Below are 20,446 nucleotides of genomic sequence, written 5' to 3'. Positions count from 1 at the left end.
TATACTGACAAATTCAGCATGTTTACTGTCTGTAAGGGATTTCTTCAAATCCTCCTTTTGTTTTAACTTTTCCATGGCAATATGCATGTAGGTGGGAACTTATCAGTAGTACTCCCTCCGTCCCAAATTACTTGTCTTAGATTTGTCTAGATACGGATGTATTTAGTGTTAGATACATCCGTATGTAGACAAATCTAAGACAAGTAATTAGGGACGGAGGTTGTACTTGGGAAGTCAATGGCTGTAGTTTGTTTCCTCTTTGTTTACAGTTGCTTCAATGTATTCTTAAATAGACTACTACACTTCCTACTTTTGAGGATGACACATGCTGCTTGTGTTTTGTCTTGTAAACTTGAATTACAATTGTTTGGTATCTGTCTGCAGAGATTATTGTAGGCATGTCACATACTTCCTCTAGTACAAAGTTGTACTAAAGTTAAGATACTTATTTTGGGACGGAGGGAGTATTTGATAAGAGCAGATAGAAAATAAAGATGAGAGGGATACCATGCATATCAATAGACAATGAAGATTTTATATGAATGATCTGAACTGAATCCATGTTTCTGATTTATCCTTTTTTCATGTGCAGGAGTTGAAAGATCCTCTGATTCTTATTCATGACAAGAAAATCTCAAACATGAATTCACTTCTTCCAGCAGTGCAAATTTCTATTCAGGTAACTCCATTAAGTTCAGTGCTTGCTTTTGTTTATCCCATGATGGAAATTTGGTGGCAACTGATAAATCATGATTGATCTATGTAGAACCGCAGACCTCTTCTCATTTTTGCTGAGGATGTAGATGGAGAAGCTCTATCGATGCTTGTACTGAACAAGCATCGTGCTGGACTAAAGGTATTATGAATCATTTCTTTAGTTCTTACTTCTGTCATCCTTCCGTACTCTTATAAGCTGGTTGGCAATGTGCACTCTTGGCATTGAAGTAAGCCTTTTCAGTTTGTTTTTCCTTTTGTCTGTGGTGTCTATTTCCTTCACTAGGCTCAAGCTACTCTGGATTGTTGTCCCAGAGAAGCTTATTTAAGCAAAATTCCGAACTAATTTTGAGGCCTTGGCTGTAGATATGTGCCGTCAAAGCTCCTGGATTTGGTGAAAACAGAAGGGCCAATCTGGATGATATGGCTGTTTTAACAGGAGGGCAGGTTAGTTGTTAACAGAACAATCAAGTTGGTTAACATGACTGACATTACTATGAATGAATTTGACTTGATATTTCATTTTAATGTCAAGGTTATTAGCGAGGACCAAGGTCTTGATCTTGATAAAGTCGAACTACAAATGCTCGGCACAGCTAAGAAGGTTTGTCAACTTCCATAAATTGTTACACTTGAGAGCAATATAGTAACATTATTTGAAGAAAAAGAACCATACAGTGACATTTTCTTCACAGGTTACTGTATCTCTTGATGACACTATCATTCTAGATGGTGGAGGTGAAAGGCAACAGATAGAAGAGAGGTGTCAACAGGTACTCTAAGAATCATCACATTTGACTCTTTGTCTCAAGTTAAGCTATCTGGATACTGGTTCAGGTAATTCTTTCAGTATAAGTCACAATTTTTGTCATGTGGATGCCCTTCACAGCTTAGAGAATCACTTGAGAACAGCACCTCCATGTTCGACAAAGAAAAGGCTCAAGAGCGTTTATCAAAATTATCTGGAGGCGTTGCTATTCTCAAGGTTTGTTAGTTTCTAAGTATGGTGTAAGGTCCCTTGTTTTGTGTGCTCGTCACAGCATACACATTTATTTTGCAGATTGGTGGAGCTAGTGAAGCTGAAGTTGGTGAGAAAAAAGACAGGGTAACAGATGCTCTAAATGCTGCAAGGGCTGCTGTGGAGGAGGGTATTGTTCCAGGTAATCACATTTTTCTTGAGCAGCTTGTACAATATTTCTCCACTATTTCTTATTACTTTGTTTCCGCAACCTGATTTTATGTTGTATGTGTTCCCAATTAACGTCATGCCTAACAGGTGGTGGAGTTGCACTTTTATATGCCACCAAGGAGATCGACAATATTAGCACATCGCATGAGGATGAAAAGATTGGAGTTCAGATTATCAAGAATGCTTTGAAGGTTACTTCTTGTGCTGATTATGATGCTCTTCTGCACTTCACGCACTTGGTTATTCCATATCCGGACGTACATGAATTATTCCGTAATTTCTGCAGGCCCCTCTGATGACCATAGCTGCAAATGCCGGCATCGATGGTGCCATAGTTATTGGGAAGCTACTGGAACAAGATAATCTTAGTCTGGGCTATGATGCAGCAAAAGGTCTGCGCAAATTAACTGTATTTCAGCTGTCGATTCTTAGTTGCAGTAAAAATGGCAATCCTAATATTTCTCCAACAGAATAATAATCTCTAGAGGTTCAGTAGCTGATTCTTGCGTTTTGCCTAATGCAGGGGAGTATGTTGACATGATCAAGGCTGGTATCATCGACCCCGTGAAGGTGATCCGAACTGCACTTCAAGATGCAGCAAGGTACAGCTCAAGTTCTCTAACCATGTACCTTTGCACGACCGACAGAAACAATCAAACTTGTCTGACAATCTGTGTTTCTGGTACAGCGTTTCTCTGCTGATGACAACCACAGAGGCCGCAGTCGCTGAGCTTCCGTCGACAAAAGCCAGAATTGCCAGTCGCATGCCGGACATGAGCGGAATGGGTTTCTGAGGTCGAGTGCGGCATGCCGTCTCATTTACCTGTTTTTTTGGTTAAAGACATGACAAACTTTAACTACCCCGGCGTATACATGAATAGGAACTCCCCTCCCTATCAAGTGAGAGGTGCAAAGCTGGCACCTATTTTGGTTTCTGAAAAACTCGTGGTTCAGTGCTGATGTAGCCTTAACTAGATTTAGAACCCTTTCATTTTGGGTCAAAACTCAGATAGATTCTGACAAGACAAGCATTTGGGGCTTTGAATGTTAACTGGGCAACGCCTGGTGTTATTGAAGTGCTTCTCTGATCAGTGCAATTTGCCTGTGCCCTCCTTGTGTTTTCAACTTTTCATGGTGGTGTGCTCGTTGCTGCTCCGGTGCTGCATACATGAAAAGTATATACTCCCTCCATTTCAGTTACTTCACGTATTAGGTCTCGTGACATTGCCTATCGTTGGCTGCACACTACAAATTTCTGGTGTTGATCACCATCTCAACCTTGTCCAACCTTGCCCAGTGAGCGTTGGGAACTTTTGATGTATTCCAGAACATGATAACTGTTAAGCTGGCAATGACTAGAACCTTTGTTTTTGAATTTGAACTAAACCCACGACGAGTAAATCGGAACGGAGGGAGTAGATGATGCAAAATGGGTGCCTCCCAGCCCTATCTATTTCGCCTGGAAGATCATCAAATCGATAAAATGCAAACAATCTGCTCCGCGATAGAAGTATCAATTTATTTGTGCAAACAAGCATACATAAAAAGACCATTATGATTCCACGGCACCGCCCAATCACCAGAATGTAAATTACAAGAAATGCAGCAATGCCATAGCTACACAGCAAACAGTGAGTTACTTATGAGAGGCCTCCGATCAAGAAAAAGGAGAAGAGCAAACTACTCCCATGACCCCTTCGAACTCGAAGGAGCTCTATGCCGGCTTAGCTTCCTCGGGCGTCTGGATGAAGCGGGGAACCTCTCCGTTCACCACCCTCCATGGCCCCCAGTAGAACATGGGCGGCATGATCGGCACCGCCTCGCCCGGGTGATCCTCCCAGTACTTCTCCTGCTCCAAAAATACAACAGCAACACACAATCAGGTGAAACCCAGAGGCGATTTAAGCACACAGAACTAAGCCTCTCCAATGCAGTATCATAATTGCGATCTTCCGATTTTCAAATGAGTTCCTAAATCTGAAGCCACATATCACCGTAGGAGATCAGAGGAATCTGGCAAGTGAAGAATGCAAATGATGCCATGGCTGGAGCTGGACAATTTTATGATGCGAGCACGGGCTGTGCTATCCTGAGCAAGGAGGCATTTCGTCGAGCATCTACCGCGCGAGCGAGCGCGCAGACAGGAAGGGGGAGCGACGTCCGAGGAGGCCCCGGCGTCGGTCCGAGAGTGAATGGCCTGACCTTGTAGAGCTGCTCGGTGACGGCGGCGGCGACGACGGCGGTGTAGAAGGCGGCGACGTAGGTGCCGACGAGCGGCGCGAAGGAGCGCGGCGGGCGGTAGGGCTCCACCATGTCCCACAGCACCGTCTTCTCCCACTTGTGGAACTGCCGGTCCGCGTACCACCTCCACAGCCGGCTCGCCATCTCCCCTTCTTCCCTCCGGCAGCTCGCTGCAGCCTCCCCGGCGACCGGCGGCGACGCTGGCGTGGGTTCGGTCCGAGATCAGGTTCGCTCCTCTGGCCTCTGGGCCTGGACGCTTTCCTGCCCGGCTGGCTATTTGAGCCCGCCCGGTCCGGCCCGGTCCGGCCCATATGTACCACGGCGCTCCCAGAATACAAAGACCGGGGGGGACGGAAAGGAAGAAAAAAAAACTCAAAATAGCCCGCGGCCTCCTCTCCCCCTCTCCCCGCCCCGCCCCCGCCGCCTTCGCGCGCCGCCTGCCGCCTGCCGCCGGCGAGATGGGGGTCAAGGTGAGTGCGCCATGAGAGGCCGCCGGCCCCTTGTACCCTGTGGATTTGTTCGGCGGAGTATCTGGGGACGCCTTTCCCCGTCACATTCGAATGGAGAGGCGATTCATTTTGTGCGTGGCTGTAGGGTTTGACGAAGCTACTGGCGGACAACGCGCCCAAGTCGATGAGGGAGCAGAAGTTCGAGAGCTACTTCGGCCGCCGCATCGCCGTCGACGCCAGCATGTGCATCTACCAGTTCCTCGTATAGCCCCCATTCTCCCCCCTGACCCACACGGCCTCTCCTCCATTTACTGTTTGTTTCTCGTATCGTGCTTGCACGCCAGTAATCTGGGCCAGAGTTTTGTGCTGAAGAGTCCATCTCTATACGCGGCTGGTCGCTGGCTCCACGCACATTCGGCGATCCGGCACAGAAGATCTGCTTTCTTAGGTTGGGTTTAGGGTTCTGTAAACCCTCGTGTGGTGACAGTTTTCTGGTACTGGTCGCCTAGTGCTGGAATAATTTCCCATTTTATACTCTTAGAAGAAGATTGTTGCAGTAGGCTACTGCCAAATTTGCGCCCACCCCTTGGGCATATAAATTAGTGTCTTCTTAGTTTGCCTGAGTTGATTAACAATGAGCTGATTGCCTCTAGCATAGGATGTTTTCTCTTATTTACAACATAAAGGAAGGAACAATTTAAAGTTGCACTGATGAACTGTCTTCTGTGTGGATGTTAACAAGCAGTTGTGAGATAATAGCAAACAATTTTTTTACCCACCGCGATGAAAGGTGGGATATGTTTCTTATGCTTTCCCTTGTACAGATTGTAGTTGGAAGGACAGGGATGGAAACCCTTACAAACGAAGCCGGTGATATCACCAGGTTCAGATCTCTCTCTCTCTCTCCAACCATACTTAGTATTATTTGAAGTACTGCACAGAATTTATAGTCCTAGTATGTATGTTCATGCGGCTCTTTCTTTTTCTTGAACAGTCATTTGCAAGGCATGTTCAGCCGGACAATAAGGTTGCTCGAGGCAGGAATTAAACCAGTGTAAATCCAAATTCTTTCATTTCTCAATATCAGAAGTCTTCCATATAATTACAGCTGAAAATATAAGTCTATTTTTAATGGGGTCACAACATTGCTCATGCAGATATGTTTTTGATGGCAAGCCTCCTGAAATGAAGAAGGACGAGCTTTTAAAAAGGTTATTTATCCGTTGGTTGTTTCCTAGCACACTTTATATGTTTGCCTACACTACTTTTTAGGTTATACAATGCTAACCTGGAATACTTGTCAGACACGCAAAGAGGAATGAAGCAACAGAAGAGCTGACGAAGGCAGTAGAGGTCTGCTGACGTTGCTTTGATCAGTTTTTTATCCACGTTCTTCTATGCTCTCTTTTTTGACCCCTATGGGGAATGCATTTTGTTGTTCTAGGCAGGAGATACGGATGCAATTGAAAAATTCAGCAAGAGAACTGTAAAGGTGAGAAATTATTATTTTCAGTTGTTTGTGATAAAGAGTCTTGAAAATTTTCATCAGTCGTAATCTCCTTAATGTAAGACGATTTGCATTGTGTTAGGAGCCAACTGGTTCTTTCACTGATCAATTATCAACTGAATTTTTGTATATTTTTATTTGCATAAAGTGATGTTATGTAAGAGTATATGCGATGAATTAGTTTTCAGAGTAAGGTCTAGCTTTACATCTTTCCATGTCCTTTATGAGCAGGTCACGAAGCAGCACAATGATGATTGTAAGCGTCTACTAAGACTGATGGGTGTTCCTGTTGTGGAGGTAAATTCAGTTTTGCTCACTGCCATACATATTTTACAGGGTACACATTACCATATATAATCATGTTTTTATATGGAATCGGTAAATTCGCTTTCTATCAGCATATAATTTATGATTTATAGTGTGTTCGTGATGCTGTAATTTCACTTAAAGTTCCCTCTCCTGTACCACCAATAGGCTCCTTGTGAAGCAGAATCACAATGTGCTGCCCTTTGCAAGAATGACAAGGTAATATTAACATAGTGGACGTCCACTACCTTCTTGTTTTCACCCTCTGCTTCCATTTTTATTTAGTACAGTTTATTTTGTAGGTGTATGCTGTTGCATCCGAAGATATGGACTCACTTACTTTTGGAGCTACACGGTTTGTTCGTCATTTGATGGATCCAAGTTCCAGGAAAATACCTGTTATGGAATTTGAAGTTGCGAAAGTATGAAGTATTTTGTTGAGCTTAAATTTCATCCTTATCTTGTATACACTTAACCAAATTTCATACTGCAGATTCTTGAGGAGCTTGAATTCACTATGGACCAATTCATTGACTTGTGCATCCTCTGTGGATGTGACTACTGTGATAGCATTAAAGGTATCATTGCTTACTCTTTTGCTTTCATTTTGTTGCCCACATTTATCAAATTATGTAGCTAGTAGAGAAGTTTTCTAACTGTATGGGATCTTGTCCACTAGGCATTGGTGGTCTTACAGCTCTGAAGCTCATTCGTCAGCACGGGTCCATTGAGGGCATTCTGGAAAATATTAATAAAGACAAGTTAGTCCTTATCCATTTTGAAGGTTTTTCTATTGACTTAGTACTCAGCTGAATCCAACATGTCAGTTGTGTAGCAGTGGCCCAAGATTTATCTACTTTGAAGTCATGCACCTCTTGGCCAGTGAAATTCTGGTTTGTGTTGGTTTCTTTGTTAATTTCTTTGCATGTGTCCATTGTCTACTGTAGATATCAAATTCCTGACTGGCCTTATCAAGAGGCTCGGCGCATGTTCAAGGAACCCGATGTAACACTGGATATTCCCGAGCTCAAATGGACTGCACCTGATGAGGAGGTATGTCTGCTGTCCTTGTTACTTGCCTCCTGAACAGGAAGTGAACAACTGAAAATACCCATTACTTCTAATCTTTCCCCAGGGCCTCGTGAACTTTCTGGTGAAAGAAAATGGTTTCAATCAAGATCGTGTGACAAAGGCATGCATTTTTCTTGTCTCTCTCTGTTCCAGTTATTTAAACATTTTTATCAACCATATATGTCATGGGTTTCATGTTAGGCCATAGAGAAGATTAAATCAGCGAAGAATAAATCATCCCAAGGAAGGTGAGCATTGTATTATATATTCACATACACGGTTCTTAAGAATTAATACATGTGTGCATAGTCGCTTTCTTAGCACTTGAACTTGATCATACTGTAATAATTGTTGACTTGATGTAATCAGGCTCGAGTCATTTTTCAAGCCAACTGTTAGCACATCAGTGCCATTGAAGCGGAAGGTACATACATCCACCAAAATGCCTCTTCATGTTATAGTGCTTATATATGTACTTTTTGGCCTTGTCTAGAAACATCATTTTCTAGCATCATATATATGCAGCCCAATAAATATATTTTAGAACTGTGCATGCAATTCAAACTTTGGTCTACTGTGTCTCTGATATTCGTACCACTATTTGGGTAGTGCTAGACATCACCAATTCACCACCAGGCTGCCTGCCCTAGTTTGAACCGTACATGATTCCATTGTGCAGCGCGCCTGATATCAACATCACCACAAGAGAGATGCACATTTCCCAACAGTATTTTCAAATGAATAATCAATCCCCGTAGATACAAATAGCAGACCCTATATTTTGAAAACTAGTGCTATAGTAATTCCAGACGATTCCCCCCCGGGACACCTATATATTGTGTTTATTGTTGAATCGTGCACTAACAATGCATTTGCCCTGCTGGGGCAGTGCTACTATATCTTTTTTTGCATGACAACATTTCAGCACATGAATTTCTGTATGGTATGAATCGCAGGAAACTGCAGAGAAACCAGCCAGTGCAGCCGCTAGCAAGAAGACGAAGTCAACCCGCGGAAGGAAGAAATAAGTTGAATGCGCGAACTAAAAGCTGCAGTCGCGTGCTCAGCTAGATCAGTCTCCTCCTGTTGTGTAACTCAAATCTTTGTTCGGTGCTCTCTCGTCGTCTCATGTTCAAAGATTAGGTAAATTAGCGACTTGAGAAGGGAAAAACAAAACTCTGTCTCATGTTTGTTCATCTGCTGATAGTTGTAGGATCGTACTTTCCTGTTATGGAGAATTCATTGTTGCAATTTTAGGGTGGATTGCTTTGGTTGATTGCATGCAATTTTAGTTAAGACGGAGAAAGTTTGGACTAATACCAACCATCTAGGCTGCACGCCACAAAATGGTACTTCCTCCGGTCCAAATTAATTGACACTTTTAGTACAACATTGTAATAAAATTGTATTAAAGCAGCGTCAATTAATATGGATTGGAGGGAGTACTAGAATTTCTCCTGCAACGGCAGTCCACTCCAGTGACGTGAACAAAATTGTGAAACATCCAGATGAAGTCCTAGTACTGTACATAAGCAAAATCACACCATTTACAATTGGAAAACAAGTGCAAAAAGAACATCTATGGGAAAAGAAGAACGACATGCATACAACCCAATTGAATCTTAGCGCATTGCAGCTGGCCTATATGAGCATTTGATCTCACAAGTTCCTGGAGAATTAGACACCGGGGAAGAAGATTTTGATCTACTGCACTCTAGGCTTCTAGCCAAATCTAATAGACGACACTTCTACCAAGGTTATAGCACTTCCGTCCCATGCTGCAAAACTTCCCACGGGACCAACAACGAAAAAAGTTCTAAGCATTTGCATCTGTTGGCTGTGTACTATCTCCCGCCCACACTGTCCAGAGTCCGGGCTATTTGTCCCAGCCATCTTGCCGCCTGCCAAACTCCCATTTCTGTGGCAGAGGGCCGTATATGGAGGAGAACTTGGCCAGGCACTTGGTCCTGACGTCGTAGTGCTTCTGGGTGTCGCGGCTGATGGCGACCGAGGAGAGTTTGGAGGTGTCGATGGCCCATGCCGGGTGCACGTACTCCACCGTCCTCCACCCGGCACCGGAGCTCGCGTTCGCGTACATGAAGTTCATCAGCAGGTCCTCGCAGTTGAAGTTCTTGTGCACGTAGTCCCTCCCTTCCCTGGCCTCCTCGCTCCAGTACCTCTTGAAAGCAAACTCACTGTCCATGAAGGCAGCGCCTGTGAGGATCAGGTTGTAGCCCTTCTTGCCCCTGGCGTACCGCTCGTTCCTGTACTGCGGAGGGTCACCGTCGATCATCCGCGGGTAGAAGCCGACCATCCGCTCGGGGTGCTCCCTCCACACCTTGAACCCTTTCTCTACGTCGCTGCAGGTCATCATGATGTCGTCGTCCAGCTCGAGGACGGCCCGGGTCTTTATCAGAGGGTCGACCCTGAACCTGTTGTTGAGAGAGTTGAGCTCCTCCACTCGTATCCTGACAGGCACCGTGGAGTCGAAGGCATCGCTGCCTGGAGGGTTGCCTTTGTTCCAGACAACAACTATCTCCCTGACCGACTCGCATCTGGAGTAGTGTTCGACGAACATTTTCAAGTTCCAGAGCCGAGCTTCATATGTCATGGTGACCAACGTGAACTGAGAGCGCTGACCTTGATGTGTGTATGCCTCTTCCGTGCCATTACCACCAAGTAGGAAGTGCACAGCAATGCAGACGTTCATGGTCCCTAATAGAGCAATCACGCAGAAGAACAGCTTGTTGGACCATGTTTTCTCATTGAGCCTTGCTTTGGTGGCTGTGATGTATCTGCCAAGGCTGGTAGAATATCTGCGGACTTTCTGGTTGAAGCGGTAGACAGGCAAGATACGGGACAATTCATTTCTCCTTGCCGGGGCAGCCCAGAAACTCGGAGGGATGTAGCAATTGATTGCACCTTTCACAAAACCCACAGAAGTGACCAGAACAATGGCTAGCAAGAGACCCAGGTAACCAGAGATGGACCTTCGCGTTGAATCGCCTGAAGGAACACGGTCACCATCCATTACAGCTATCCATCTACCAGAGTCAAGTTGCTGCGCGTCCAAGTGATGATACCTCATACCATTCCAGGCATTTCTCCCCTTCTTTGGCTCTTCAATCCCAAGTTCTATTGGCACCTCTTTGTATTCTTCCTTGCTTAGCTTTTCAACTTTGTACAACTTAATCTTCCGCCCATAGGTTCCACTGCAATCCTGACCTGGACGATACAACGACCCTTCAAACATGAAGAGCCTTCCACCATTTCGAGCTCCCAAACTTTTGTCAGCTTTGTAAATAGGGTTCTGCCTGTGCTCTTTCCAAGGACCAAGAGGAGAGCTACTGTACCAAATCTCAAGCTCTGCATTCTTCTCTGTTCCATACCGTGTAAAATCCGAGGCAAAGAGCCACCAGTTATCCTCATATTGGACTAATGAGGCGTCAATAAGTGGTTTGTTGATGAGCACCTTCTCCAATGTCCACTCAAGCGGAAATTTAGTAGCACGATAAAGTCGAAGCTCCTTCTTTTTGTTCCCCTCTGGCATCATATAAATCTGAAAAAAGAGGAAGTTAGTGCCTTGACATCTCCAGAAATAGCCACTTAGTTCTCAAGTAACAGATACAGAGTGAAAAATATACCTCATTCTCATATTTGAACACAAAAGGGTAGGACAGGTGCCATGCCTCATCTAGAGCAATACCAAGAAACTCCCATGTTGCACCTTGATCGAAGCTTCTTGCAACACCAATATCACCATGCATTGAGGTAGTTGTTTTTGTTTCAAAGAAAAGAAACAGTGTGTCGCCCTGAGAGACGAATAAAAAGTAATATCAGGTTGAGAATTCTAGAAAATATCAATGGAAAACATATTATGGTAAGTAGAAAAGAATGCAGAAGGTAAATCGCATGAAGTTCTTTCTCAACTCAAGAATGCTTCTATGAACATAAGTCCAAACATATAATCCATGAAGATGGCATTTCTAGGTTGACAAATAATATTAAGAAACATGATTTCTTGTATGAAGTGTAACATAAATATCATCCAAAACAGATAAATGCACAAATAAATATCCTCAAATGTGTATCGGGCCTTATAAAAACGATTTATTGGGCAAATCCACTTATGTTGTCATGCAGTGTACAAGTACGCTAACGACATGCTTTTGTTTGGTACTTTGGTACATGCAAGTTTGGAACCATCAATCAAATCAGCAGCATTTCAGAAGCTACATTTCCTTAAAATTACATTTCAGAATCGCACAAAAGAATTTCATGCAAGCATGTTCCAGTGGTAGTTAGTCTGTTTTACAATCAAATTACATAGGATTAATATAATATAGGTGAAGTGTTCAGTTATGCCATGGAGACATGTTTCAGTGTAAACAAGGTTGCAGTCCTCCCCAGGTAAAGTTATCAAGTCAAATTGTTGATGATGCACTGGCAATTCAGTACGCAGCAGGCTTGGTAGTTTATTTTGCATCCCCGACTAGAACAGTTGATACAATGTCTTTCACATACTAATAACACACCGTCAGAACACCATATCCAGCTACCCAACTAGACATCGCACTCCCAAATCATGTCCCAAGCATCCGAGAGTCAAACCGCAAGCCTTCCCAATCCTCACTCACTTGCAGAGGAGCTGAATCCAGAAACACCGCAACCGGCACCAAAATCCACCCAGTCAAGCTGAATTTCGCAGCTCAAGGATTTGTTGCAGCCCTGACGCCGTAAATTTCGCAAGATGTCCGTACATGTACAAGGCAGTAGAGCGCAATTCCACGGAGTTGACGGACCGTACCTGCAGGTAGAGGAAGGGGTCGGCGACGAAGTTGCTGGGGTATCCGGCGTCGGTGGCGGAGGCGCAGGTGAGCACCGGGTTGGCCACCGGCCACGCGGAGCCGTTGGCGCTGCTCTTCCCTTCCTGCGCGAACCAAATCAAAACAGCAGTGAGCACCCCAGCGCCTCCCCGAAAGTCAAAACCCACACCACACACAGCCTTGAAGCTCGAGGCTCCTCACCAGCTCGATGGGGCGGAGGTGGAAGGGGCTGCTGCCGTAGAAGACCCCGATGGCCCAGGAGCCCTCGCCGTCGGGCCGGCACCCGAGGGCCCCGGGCTCGGGCAGGCGGAACGAGGCGACGACCACCCAGAAGTAGGCGCCCCCGACGAGCGCGGCGGCCGCGGCCGCGGCGAGCAGGAAGGAGAGCGCGGGCGAGGACCGCGCCGCGGCGGCGAGCCCCCGCATGCCCGTGCCGGCCGGCCTCATCGCTCGGCGCCCCGCCATGCCCCACCAGCCGGCATCGACCGCCGCCCGATCCCGCCGCTCGCCCGCTGGATCCTCCTCCTGCCGCTGGCGGAATTAGAGCGGCGCAAGTGGGCTCGGCTAATTAATTAATCAACCAATCAATAAAGCGCGGGCGGAATGGAAACGAATGGGGCGCAGGCGAGGCCGGGGGAGGAGCGAGCGAGTATTTAGTGGGTGATTAGCTAGCGAGAGGGAAGGATTGTGCCGGCGCGGCGGCTGGGCTGCTGCTTCGCTGGCTGCCGTGTGGGGGAAGGTGGTGGTGCTGGTGAGGTCTGCGTGTGGGCGTTTTGCGGGGTGGACGGACCCGAGGGCGAGGGCGAGGGCGAGGGCGAGGGGTTTGGATTCCAGCCGGGGCGGCGGCGACGGCATGTTTGACCCGAAGCGGCACGGACACATTCCCCCTCGTCTCGGATTTTTCGAGGATTTGTACTACTATTTTTCAAAGAGATCTCTTTTTCAAACCTTCTCGAAGCAGACATTTCAAAACCTTCGTGGAAGTAGAATTCTCTGGGTTTTTTTTTTGTAATATAAATGCAGTAGTTTTCCTAACTGAAAAACAGAAATGGAAGGGCTATGAGCGTGCATGAAAAATCGTGTGCGGTAGCGAATGGTTAGAGCATCTCCGGTCGTTGAGCCCTCCCAGGAGGCATTTTTTCCGCCGCTTGGGGGTTGCCGGCGGAATTTTTTGGCTTGGGGATGAAAAAAGTTTCAGCCGTGTCCACCCCCAAGCGAGGAAGGAGACAGCGAGCCCGCGCCCGCCCCAGGCCACGGGCGGCCCGGCCTCGCCCCGAGCTCCATGGACGCCGAGCTCGAGCAGCATGAGGCCACGGCAATAGACGCCCCCGACGAGAAGTCGCGGCGCCGCACTCGGCCATCTTCTACCCGAGCCACAGCAGCTGGGCGGGCGGCGAGCTTCTCGGCCGCGGGGTCGCCGAACGCGTTGCCTTCCAGCAGTGCTTCCATGCCGCACCTCGTCGCGCCCCTGCCTCGCGTGCGCACACCCGCCTGCCCGTAGCGCCTCCGCTGGCCCAGCGCTGTAGCTGCTCGCGCCCGCGTACCGTTGACCGCGCTAGCGCCTTGTGCCGTGGCTGCGCCCTGCAGCGGCCCACGCGTGCCCCTGCCACGGCTTGACCGCGGCCGCCCTCCGCTGCTACCGCCCCGCGCGTGCACACGCACACCGGCCGCCGGTGGCAACTGCTGCTGCCCCCGCCCGCTATGGCCGTCGTTGCTGCCTGGTCGCGGCCAGTGCATGCACCCAGCCGCCGCCTCTCGCACGCGGTTCAGCTGCTTGTTGCCGCCGCCGCTGTTGCTGCTTGTGCCGCTGCCGCTGCCGAGGCGAGGCGGAGGTGGCAGGGCGGCGAGCTCGGTCAGAGGGAGGAGCAGGAGATGCGGCGGGAGGAGAGAGAGGAGAGATTCCTTTTTGCATGCACGGGTGGGGCTAGCAGAAAAAGGAGGAGAGAGGCTGACCGGTAGGGTTTGGCCATGCAAAAAATAACGTCGGCGGCCTCAAGTGCCCCCCGATGGACTGGATTTGGCCTCAGGTCGCCGGGGCTATTTTTGTTTAAATCCAACGCAAAACAATGTCTTGCAGGTGTGGATGGGGTCTTTTTTTAGCGCCGGTGCTAAAAAAAGTGGGGGAGGGGGGAGGGCGTCTTGAGGACGCGAGTGGAGATGCTCGTGGTCGTACTCGACGTTGAGCTCCAACTTTCGGGAGGAGAGGAATACGGCCATGTCACGGGTATCCGGTGAAGAACTAGACGGATTTGTGATGTTGGAGGTTGTGGCTATCATTTTCAAAGCTTTAGATCACAGCGACAAACTGAGTGCCCGTAACTTTTGCTGGCCACCCACAGCTTTGGATTACAGCAAGTCCGGCCATGGTCATTTCCGCAGCAAAATCCCTTTGCGCAGAAGTTGCCGTGTGTTCCTTAAGAAATTGCCACGTGCTTTCGAAAAACATTCACAAATGATATGCTTCCTATAGCGAACATTCGTTGGCTATTGGGGTCCTAGGCCAACTCCATCGCAAGACCCCAAACGGACGTCCGCTTCGACCGTTTTTTGTCCGTTTGAGGTGGCAATGGGGACTAAAACGGACATGCATGTCCAGCTCTTGCTCGAGGCGCCCAACGCGGCTACAACCCCAAACTGTCCGCCTCGCGTCCGCCTCGGCCACACGCCCACGCATGCGCCTTCCCGCCCACGAGCTCGTGCTCTCGCCACGTCGGTGCAGTGGACGAGGCTGTGACGAGCCGCGCCCCGCCGTGGTCGCGCCGCGCCCGCGCCCTGGCAGCCCCGCCGTGGCCGAGCTCGCATCGCCGGCCCGCGCGCGCCCCGCCCCGGCCCCGGCCGCGGCGTGCCCGGCCGTGCCGCCGCGCGCCCCGCCCGGCCCAGGCTGCGCCCCGCGCCACCGGCCGCGCCTCGCCCAGGTCGCGGCATGCCCGGCCGCGCCCGCGCGCGCCCCTCCCGGCCCAGGCCGCGGCGTGCCCAGCCGCGCCCGCGCGCGTCTCGCCCCGCCCCGCCCCCGCCTTGTCGTCGTCCACGCCTCGCCTCGCCCCACTCGCTGCATCGCCGGAGATGTCGGTGCTCTTCCATGGTCAGAGAGAAAAAAGGAAGAGAGAGAGGTGAGGATGACACATGGGCCCAGCCGGACATGCAGCGGACGAGGACGTCACAAAGGTGTCTGTTTCGTGTCCACTTTCACCCCAAAGCCAGACCAAATTTGGGCCGCGAATAGGGTCGAACGGACAGAAAACGGATAGAAAAATCAGATGGGGTCTGCGGGTGGGTGCCGTCTTTTGTCCATTTTACCTCAAACGGACATACCCGGACAGGATAGGCTCGTGCGGTGGAGTTGGCCTAAATAGATATTTCCTCCCCTCTTCCAAAAAAAAAAAAGACAAGTGAGTGCCCGTAACAAATTTAGCAAGTCCGTGCCCGATACCCGGTTTTTCTTAAAAGGAAGGTCCACGGGCGATTTTATGCCGGCATCAGGTGCCGTAGCGACGAAGAGTTGCCGGCCCGAGGAAACGCCGAGCTCCGTCCGAAAAATGGACTCTTTCCTGGATTCGATCCGGAAAAGCGCGCGCCGAGAGAGATACGTTCCGAGCAAGTGGAGGCGCATCGTTTTCTCAGGCAGGCAGCTTCCGCTCGGCTTCGGCGGCCGGCACGCCCGCCACACAAGACGCGAACGCTCCCAACCGCGTCAACGACATTCCTGGCGGATAACCCAATGGCGTCGCCGTCACCTCACCTGTCACGTCACGTCCGCGCCAGCCAAACCGGACCAAGACCATTCTTCTGCTACCAAGATACACACGGGACCAACAGCTAGCTACTATACAGCAAATTTTCCAAGAAAGGAAAAAAAACCAACCCAGCTATACATACAGCTATGCAAGGGATTTCGTTCGTATGGGCTATCGCTATGTATGTACCTTCCATCCACTAGAACCACCATTTACAGTTACAGTTCCGCCTGGTCGCCGAGGTCGGGCTCCCCGCAGAAGGCGTCGGGCTCGAACGACCTCGCGGCGGCGTCGCTGTACACCCCGGGGACGGCCCTCCCGCCGGCGGGGTTCTCGAGCGGCTCCCGAGGCTTCTCGGTGTTGGCGTAGAGGAGGATGCAGAGGGTCAGCGACACCGCCAGGCCCACCAGGGTGAACTTCACTCTGTTCAGCACCGGCTTCACCTGAAGAAGAAGAAGAAGCATGTGCTACCATGTTAGTTTTTCCCCCCCTTTTACAGCATGACCATGCAATGCAAGTACGACTACTATCATAAAACTCAGTTCACTAAGGGGTCAGCGTTACACAGAAGGTGGCCAGCACGGCCCCGCTTGAACGAGATGGGATACTGGAAATAGACAGCATCATCAGGGAGAAGACTTGAGATGATGTAAAGACCAACTGTTTCTTATTGCTTCGTCTCGTAAGCTATAATGCTTAGCCTGTTACACCAAACAGACTCCTACAGGAAGATTCCTAATGCATGATTTAGTAGCTCCCAGTGGCCCACACGCCTATCACAGTTTAATACTACTTTCTTTTTAATAGAAACATGGCAGTTTAATAGTGTGCATCATTTTAGAAACAGACTGGTCCAGATAACGCCCATAAAAAGGTAGATCCAAGCAATCGGTTCTTTATACGAGTATATTCTTGTCAATAATTCCACAGCTCATGCCATGTGCATATACCATTCAATATTCATTCCCCTAGCTTCTTGACAGGTATCTCAACAGAAAAGAACACCATTCAATATTCATTTCCCTAGCTTCTTGACAGGTATCTCAACAGAAAAGAAGCACTTTGACTGTTAACATAACCGATCAGACCAAAGTGGACTAGGATGTCAGAGGTTAACATGTATGATGTCAACTTACAGAAAATGATCCGAGAAGACGATCACGAGCTAGAACTTCTGGGGTTTTAACCCATATCTGCCAAGAGTAAGAAACAGAGTCAGGATGCCAGAGCTAATTCCAATGTCTGGTCAGAATATCTCACACATCTCCATGCATAAATTAATCTAGTCAGAATAATATCTGCAATAACATGATCAAGAATGAAATCAGTGAAGGGGGTAACCTAACCCATCTAGACCAAAAAAATTAGCCCTGTTTTAATAGCATCGGCGGAGTGGGTTAATACTACACGGGAAATAAGTCATCATGTTTTACATCATAACTTCTGTGAAAGGTAGCTGGGTTTCTTTACTAAATTGGTCCGCGCTAGAGTTGCAGCATAAAATGCATGAAGTGTATGAATCGAAACAAATGAAGCATTGTCATAACCAACAGAACTGAAACTCCATCTGTAAGTTACTGTGTACTCTTCAGAGACGATTAATTAATTGGCATCCAGTGAAAATGTGTTTTTGGTATATCATTTTTGAATTTAATAGCAATGTTGGCAACAAAGTCCATTATGTGGGGCTTCAGTTACAAAAATACATAAGCATACAGAAGTAAAGGTAACCCTACAGTAGTACTCCCTCCGTTCCTAAAATATGTCTATATACATCCGTATGTGGAGGTCCATTTAAAATCTTGAAAAGACAAATATTTAGGAACGGAGGAAGTACATCAGTAATTTCAGGCACAGAGTTATGCTGAATACATCAGTAACTTCAGGCACAGAGTTATACTGAATACATCAGTAATTTCAGGCACACAGTTATAGTAACTTGGAATTGAACAAGTATTGTGAATGATCTTTTCGTATCGTGATGCTCCTTGTGTCACTTGCTCGGTGATCTTTAGGTGGTGTGATGCTACTTGCATCTCTTATTCAGTGATCTTTCGGTGGCACGATGCTACTTCTATACGAAATTACTTCACACACGACAATTACTCTCACGATTCTAGGACGATGGCTTATCCAACGGCGTTGTGCAGTTCTGCCTTTTCAATGGACAGTGGGATATGCTGTGTTGTCTTGAAATCGTCTCGGGGTGTCGTCCGTATATCAACGCTCACTTCTATATTACTTATCCAGCTTCGTACTTTGGTGCTGTGACGCTACTTATATTATATTGGGTGCTGCCTATCGCTTCTCTAGTTCAAATCCCTTACATCCTGTACATCATCAATAACGAAATCAGTGAAGGGGGTAACTTGACCTACCTAGAGTAAATAAAATAGCCCAGTTCTATGGCATCCGAGGAATGTGTCAATACTACAAGGGTGAAATAAGTTTTCTCATGTTTACATCACAGCTTATGTGCAAGGTAGAATAAAGAGTTATTGGGTTTCCTTACTAAGTTGTTCCTCCTTAGAACTGGAGCATAAAAATGCATCAAGTGTATGAATCAATAGAAATGATGAATTGGTATAACAAACTGAAACGGAACTCCATCAACAAGTTAGTGTATATGCTTCAGAGATGATTGAATAACTGGCGTCCAAAATGTCCATGCTATGTCATCTTTGAATTTCTATACCAGTCTTGCCAACAAAGTTCATCATGCAAGGCTTCTATTATAAACATACAAAAATCGTACAGAAGCGAAGGTAACACTTCAGCACTTGGTACATAATGAAAATCAGTAATGTCAGGTACAGAGTGATGGCGTGCCAAAATCAGTAATGAAAATAAATAAGTTCTATTATAAGCAAGCGAACGACTATTGTGAATGATATTTTGGTGGCGTGATGCCACTTGGGTCAATTACTCGGTGATCTTTTGGTGGTGTGATGCTAATTATATTACTTATCCAGTGATATTTTGGTGGCGTCACGCTACGTATATTATATTCAGCGCCGCCAGTCGCTTCCAGAATTCAAACCCCTTACATACATCCCGCTGTTTGCTTCACTAAAAGCCAGTTGCTCTTGAACAATCATAGCATCTGAGGGTTGGGCAGGTCAGCATGTTACCAGAATAAAAACCAGATCACAGAAACGAGGGATCATGAGTATCATCTCACCTGCCCGTCGTACCATCCCGTCTCCTCGTCTGCGAGGAATCAAGCGCACAATTCAGGCACAGAGACACACAAACACACCAATCAGAGGGGAATATATAAAAATCGGGCGGGCGCCTCACACTCGACGGTGGCGCTGAGCAGGCGGTTCCCGACGTAGGCCCAGCCGAGGTACATCCTTACGACAGCGAGCGTGACGGCGAGGATCCCGGAGCCGGTGGCCCCGAGCGCGAGGTGCAGGGCGTCGCCGCCGGCGCCCCCGCGGCCGCCGAAGGCCGCGACGGGGAGGCCGACGAAGAGCGCGAAGGCGGCCCCCGTGAAGGCGAGGCGGGAGCAGTAGAGGCGCAGGTCCCCCGCCGCCCAGGAGAAGGGCAGCGACGCGGCCAGCGCCTCGTACTCGTTCACGGGCCGCTGCTCCGGGGGCACCGGGCACCAGTCCGTCCCCGCCGAGCTCCCGTTCCGCGACGGCGGCACCGCCGACGTCGGCGCCGTCGCGAGGCGCCTCCGCTGGCCTCGCCGCGGCCCGGCGAAGGTCGGGGCGGGGTTCGGGAGCAGGTGTAGGAGGCGGGGGGCGTGGAGGGAAGGCGAGGCGGCCATGGGGAAGGGAAGGGAAGGGCGATGCAGACTGCAGGTGCAGGTGCGGCGAGCGGAGCGACCGAGCAAGTGGTGGCGAACCGGAGGCAACAGCGGCGGCTTGGAGTGGTGGTTCGGCTCAGGCTGGCTCGGTCGCGGTTTTTGCGTGGCTGCCTCTCCCTCTTCGTGCTGTGCTCGTGCCGTGTGCAGCGGGTCGACTGTTTGGACTTGGGGCTTGGACGGAACTGGACTGTAGGAATCGTGTGGCACAGGCACGTGGCCTAACATATGCGTGCAAGCATACAACACCAGCAATGAGGCTTTGTTTGGCACTCCATGGCTTACATGGTATTTCTACTTCTTACATTTTGTTTTCCTGTTTAGCTAGCCAACTTTTCACTATTTCTATGTCCATTTTCATAAGAGCTTATAAAAATTATCGCAACAAAGTCAAACAACCCAAAAAACGAGCCTTAGAAGTCGCGAGAAGGGCGTGGCTGCTCTCGCACGCGTGGGTTTTTGTTCCCATCAGCATGGTTATGGACGCACTCCCCACCTACACCATGTCCACTATGATGTTGCCATCGTTTGTGATCAAGGCGCTCGACGCGCTGCTTCGGAATTTCTCTGAGACGTGGTGAAGATGCTTCCGACACGC

General features: G+C 48.5%; 5 protein-coding genes across 5 annotated transcripts in view; 2 read left to right on the top strand and 3 right to left on the bottom strand.

The window, feature by feature from the left end:
• LOC119349232 (chaperonin CPN60-like 2, mitochondrial) overlaps positions 1–3,015 on the top strand; it is a 5,767-nt gene extending 2,752 nt beyond the window's left edge. The window contains exons 6-16 of the mRNA XM_037617265.1: positions 593–679; positions 767–856; positions 1,081–1,161; positions 1,250–1,318; positions 1,410–1,487; positions 1,604–1,699; positions 1,775–1,874; positions 1,991–2,094; positions 2,190–2,295; positions 2,427–2,505; positions 2,592–3,015. Coding sequence (XP_037473162.1) covers positions 593–679; positions 767–856; positions 1,081–1,161; positions 1,250–1,318; positions 1,410–1,487; positions 1,604–1,699; positions 1,775–1,874; positions 1,991–2,094; positions 2,190–2,295; positions 2,427–2,505; positions 2,592–2,697 — 996 coding nt within the window. The 3' untranslated portion in view covers positions 2,698–3,015. The remainder of the gene's footprint in view (positions 1–592; positions 680–766; positions 857–1,080; positions 1,162–1,249; positions 1,319–1,409; positions 1,488–1,603; positions 1,700–1,774; positions 1,875–1,990; positions 2,095–2,189; positions 2,296–2,426; positions 2,506–2,591) is intronic.
• Positions 3,016–3,382: 367 nt separating this feature from the next.
• Positions 3,383–4,405, bottom strand: LOC119349231 (uncharacterized protein At4g29660-like). The gene is made up of 2 exons (XM_037617264.1): positions 4,106–4,405; positions 3,383–3,752 (listed from the first exon to the last, which is right to left on the bottom strand). Exons 1-2 carry the CDS (start codon positions 4,286–4,288, stop codon positions 3,618–3,620), a joined length of 318 nt encoding a protein of 105 aa, XP_037473161.1. The 5' UTR covers positions 4,289–4,405; the 3' UTR covers positions 3,383–3,617.
• Positions 4,406–4,506: 101 nt separating this feature from the next.
• Positions 4,507–8,794, top strand: LOC119349230 (flap endonuclease 1-A-like). Its single transcript, XM_037617263.1, has 17 exons — positions 4,507–4,614; positions 4,739–4,855; positions 5,418–5,476; positions 5,588–5,647; positions 5,751–5,804; positions 5,898–5,946; positions 6,038–6,085; positions 6,332–6,397; positions 6,575–6,625; positions 6,709–6,828; positions 6,900–6,984; positions 7,086–7,167; positions 7,354–7,459; positions 7,542–7,598; positions 7,679–7,725; positions 7,847–7,901; positions 8,434–8,794. The coding sequence occupies exons 1-17, from the start codon at positions 4,603–4,605 to the stop codon at positions 8,503–8,505; spliced, it is 1,140 nt and encodes a 379-aa protein (XP_037473160.1). The 5' UTR covers positions 4,507–4,602; the 3' UTR covers positions 8,506–8,794.
• Positions 8,795–8,961: 167 nt separating this feature from the next.
• Positions 8,962–13,080, bottom strand: LOC119349229 (glucosamine inositolphosphorylceramide transferase 1-like). Its single transcript, XM_037617262.1, has 4 exons — positions 12,505–13,080; positions 12,285–12,407; positions 11,122–11,289; positions 8,962–11,036 (listed from the first exon to the last, which is right to left on the bottom strand). Exons 1-4 carry the CDS (start codon positions 12,766–12,768, stop codon positions 9,354–9,356), a joined length of 2,238 nt encoding a protein of 745 aa, XP_037473159.1. The 5' UTR covers positions 12,769–13,080; the 3' UTR covers positions 8,962–9,353.
• Positions 13,081–16,072: 2,992 nt separating this feature from the next.
• LOC119349228 (uncharacterized protein ycf36-like) lies at positions 16,073–19,922 on the bottom strand. Its single transcript, XM_037617261.1, has 4 exons — positions 19,338–19,922; positions 19,219–19,247; positions 17,174–17,230; positions 16,073–16,480 (listed from the first exon to the last, which is right to left on the bottom strand). Exons 1-4 carry the CDS (start codon positions 19,810–19,812, stop codon positions 16,256–16,258), a joined length of 786 nt encoding a protein of 261 aa, XP_037473158.1. The 5' UTR covers positions 19,813–19,922; the 3' UTR covers positions 16,073–16,255.
• Between the last annotated feature and the right edge of the window lie 524 nt (positions 19,923–20,446).

Source organism: Triticum dicoccoides, chromosome 1B (genome assembly GCF_002162155.2).
Source record: "Triticum dicoccoides isolate Atlit2015 ecotype Zavitan chromosome 1B, WEW_v2.0, whole genome shotgun sequence".
In the NCBI taxonomy this organism is placed as follows: Eukaryota; Viridiplantae; Streptophyta; class Magnoliopsida; order Poales; family Poaceae; genus Triticum; species Triticum dicoccoides.
Note: the sequence above shows the minus strand (reverse complement) of the source record. Positions and strands in the feature narration are given on the sequence as shown.

Bases quoted from the DNA above. Each gene is read 5' to 3' on its own strand.
- LOC119349229 (XM_037617262.1), bottom strand. From the start codon at position 12,768: ATGGCGGGGCGCCGAGCGATGAGGCCGGCCGGCACGGGCATGCGGGGG. The intron at 12,408-12,504 runs GTGAGGAGCCTC...TGGTTCGCGCAG, and splicing joins ACCTCCGCCCCATCGAGCTG to GAAGGGAAGAGCAGCGCCAA. The intron at 11,290-12,284 runs GTACGGTCCGTC...TTCGTCTCTCAG, and splicing joins ACCCCTTCCTCTACCTGCAG to GGCGACACACTGTTTCTTTT.
- LOC119349231 (XM_037617264.1), bottom strand. From the start codon at position 4,288: ATGGCGAGCCGGCTGTGGAGGTGGTACGCGGACCGGCAGTTCCACAAG. The intron at 3,753-4,105 runs GTCAGGCCATTC...TTTTTGGAGCAG, and splicing joins TCACCGAGCAGCTCTACAAG to GAGAAGTACTGGGAGGATCA.
- LOC119349230 (XM_037617263.1), top strand. The intron at 6,086-6,331 runs GTGAGAAATTAT...CTTTATGAGCAG, and splicing joins TCAGCAAGAGAACTGTAAAG to GTCACGAAGCAGCACAATGA. The intron at 7,599-7,678 runs GCATGCATTTTT...GTTTCATGTTAG, and splicing joins ATCAAGATCGTGTGACAAAG to GCCATAGAGAAGATTAAATC.
- LOC119349228 (XM_037617261.1), bottom strand. From the start codon at position 19,812: ATGGCCGCCTCGCCTTCCCTCCACGCCCCCCGCCTCCTACACCTGCTC. The intron at 17,231-19,218 runs GTGAGATGATAC...TACTCTTGGCAG, and splicing joins CGGGATGGTACGACGGGCAG to ATATGGGTTAAAACCCCAGA. The intron at 16,481-17,173 runs GTAAGTTGACAT...CTTCTTCTTCAG, and splicing joins GTCTTCTCGGATCATTTTCT to GTGAAGCCGGTGCTGAACAG.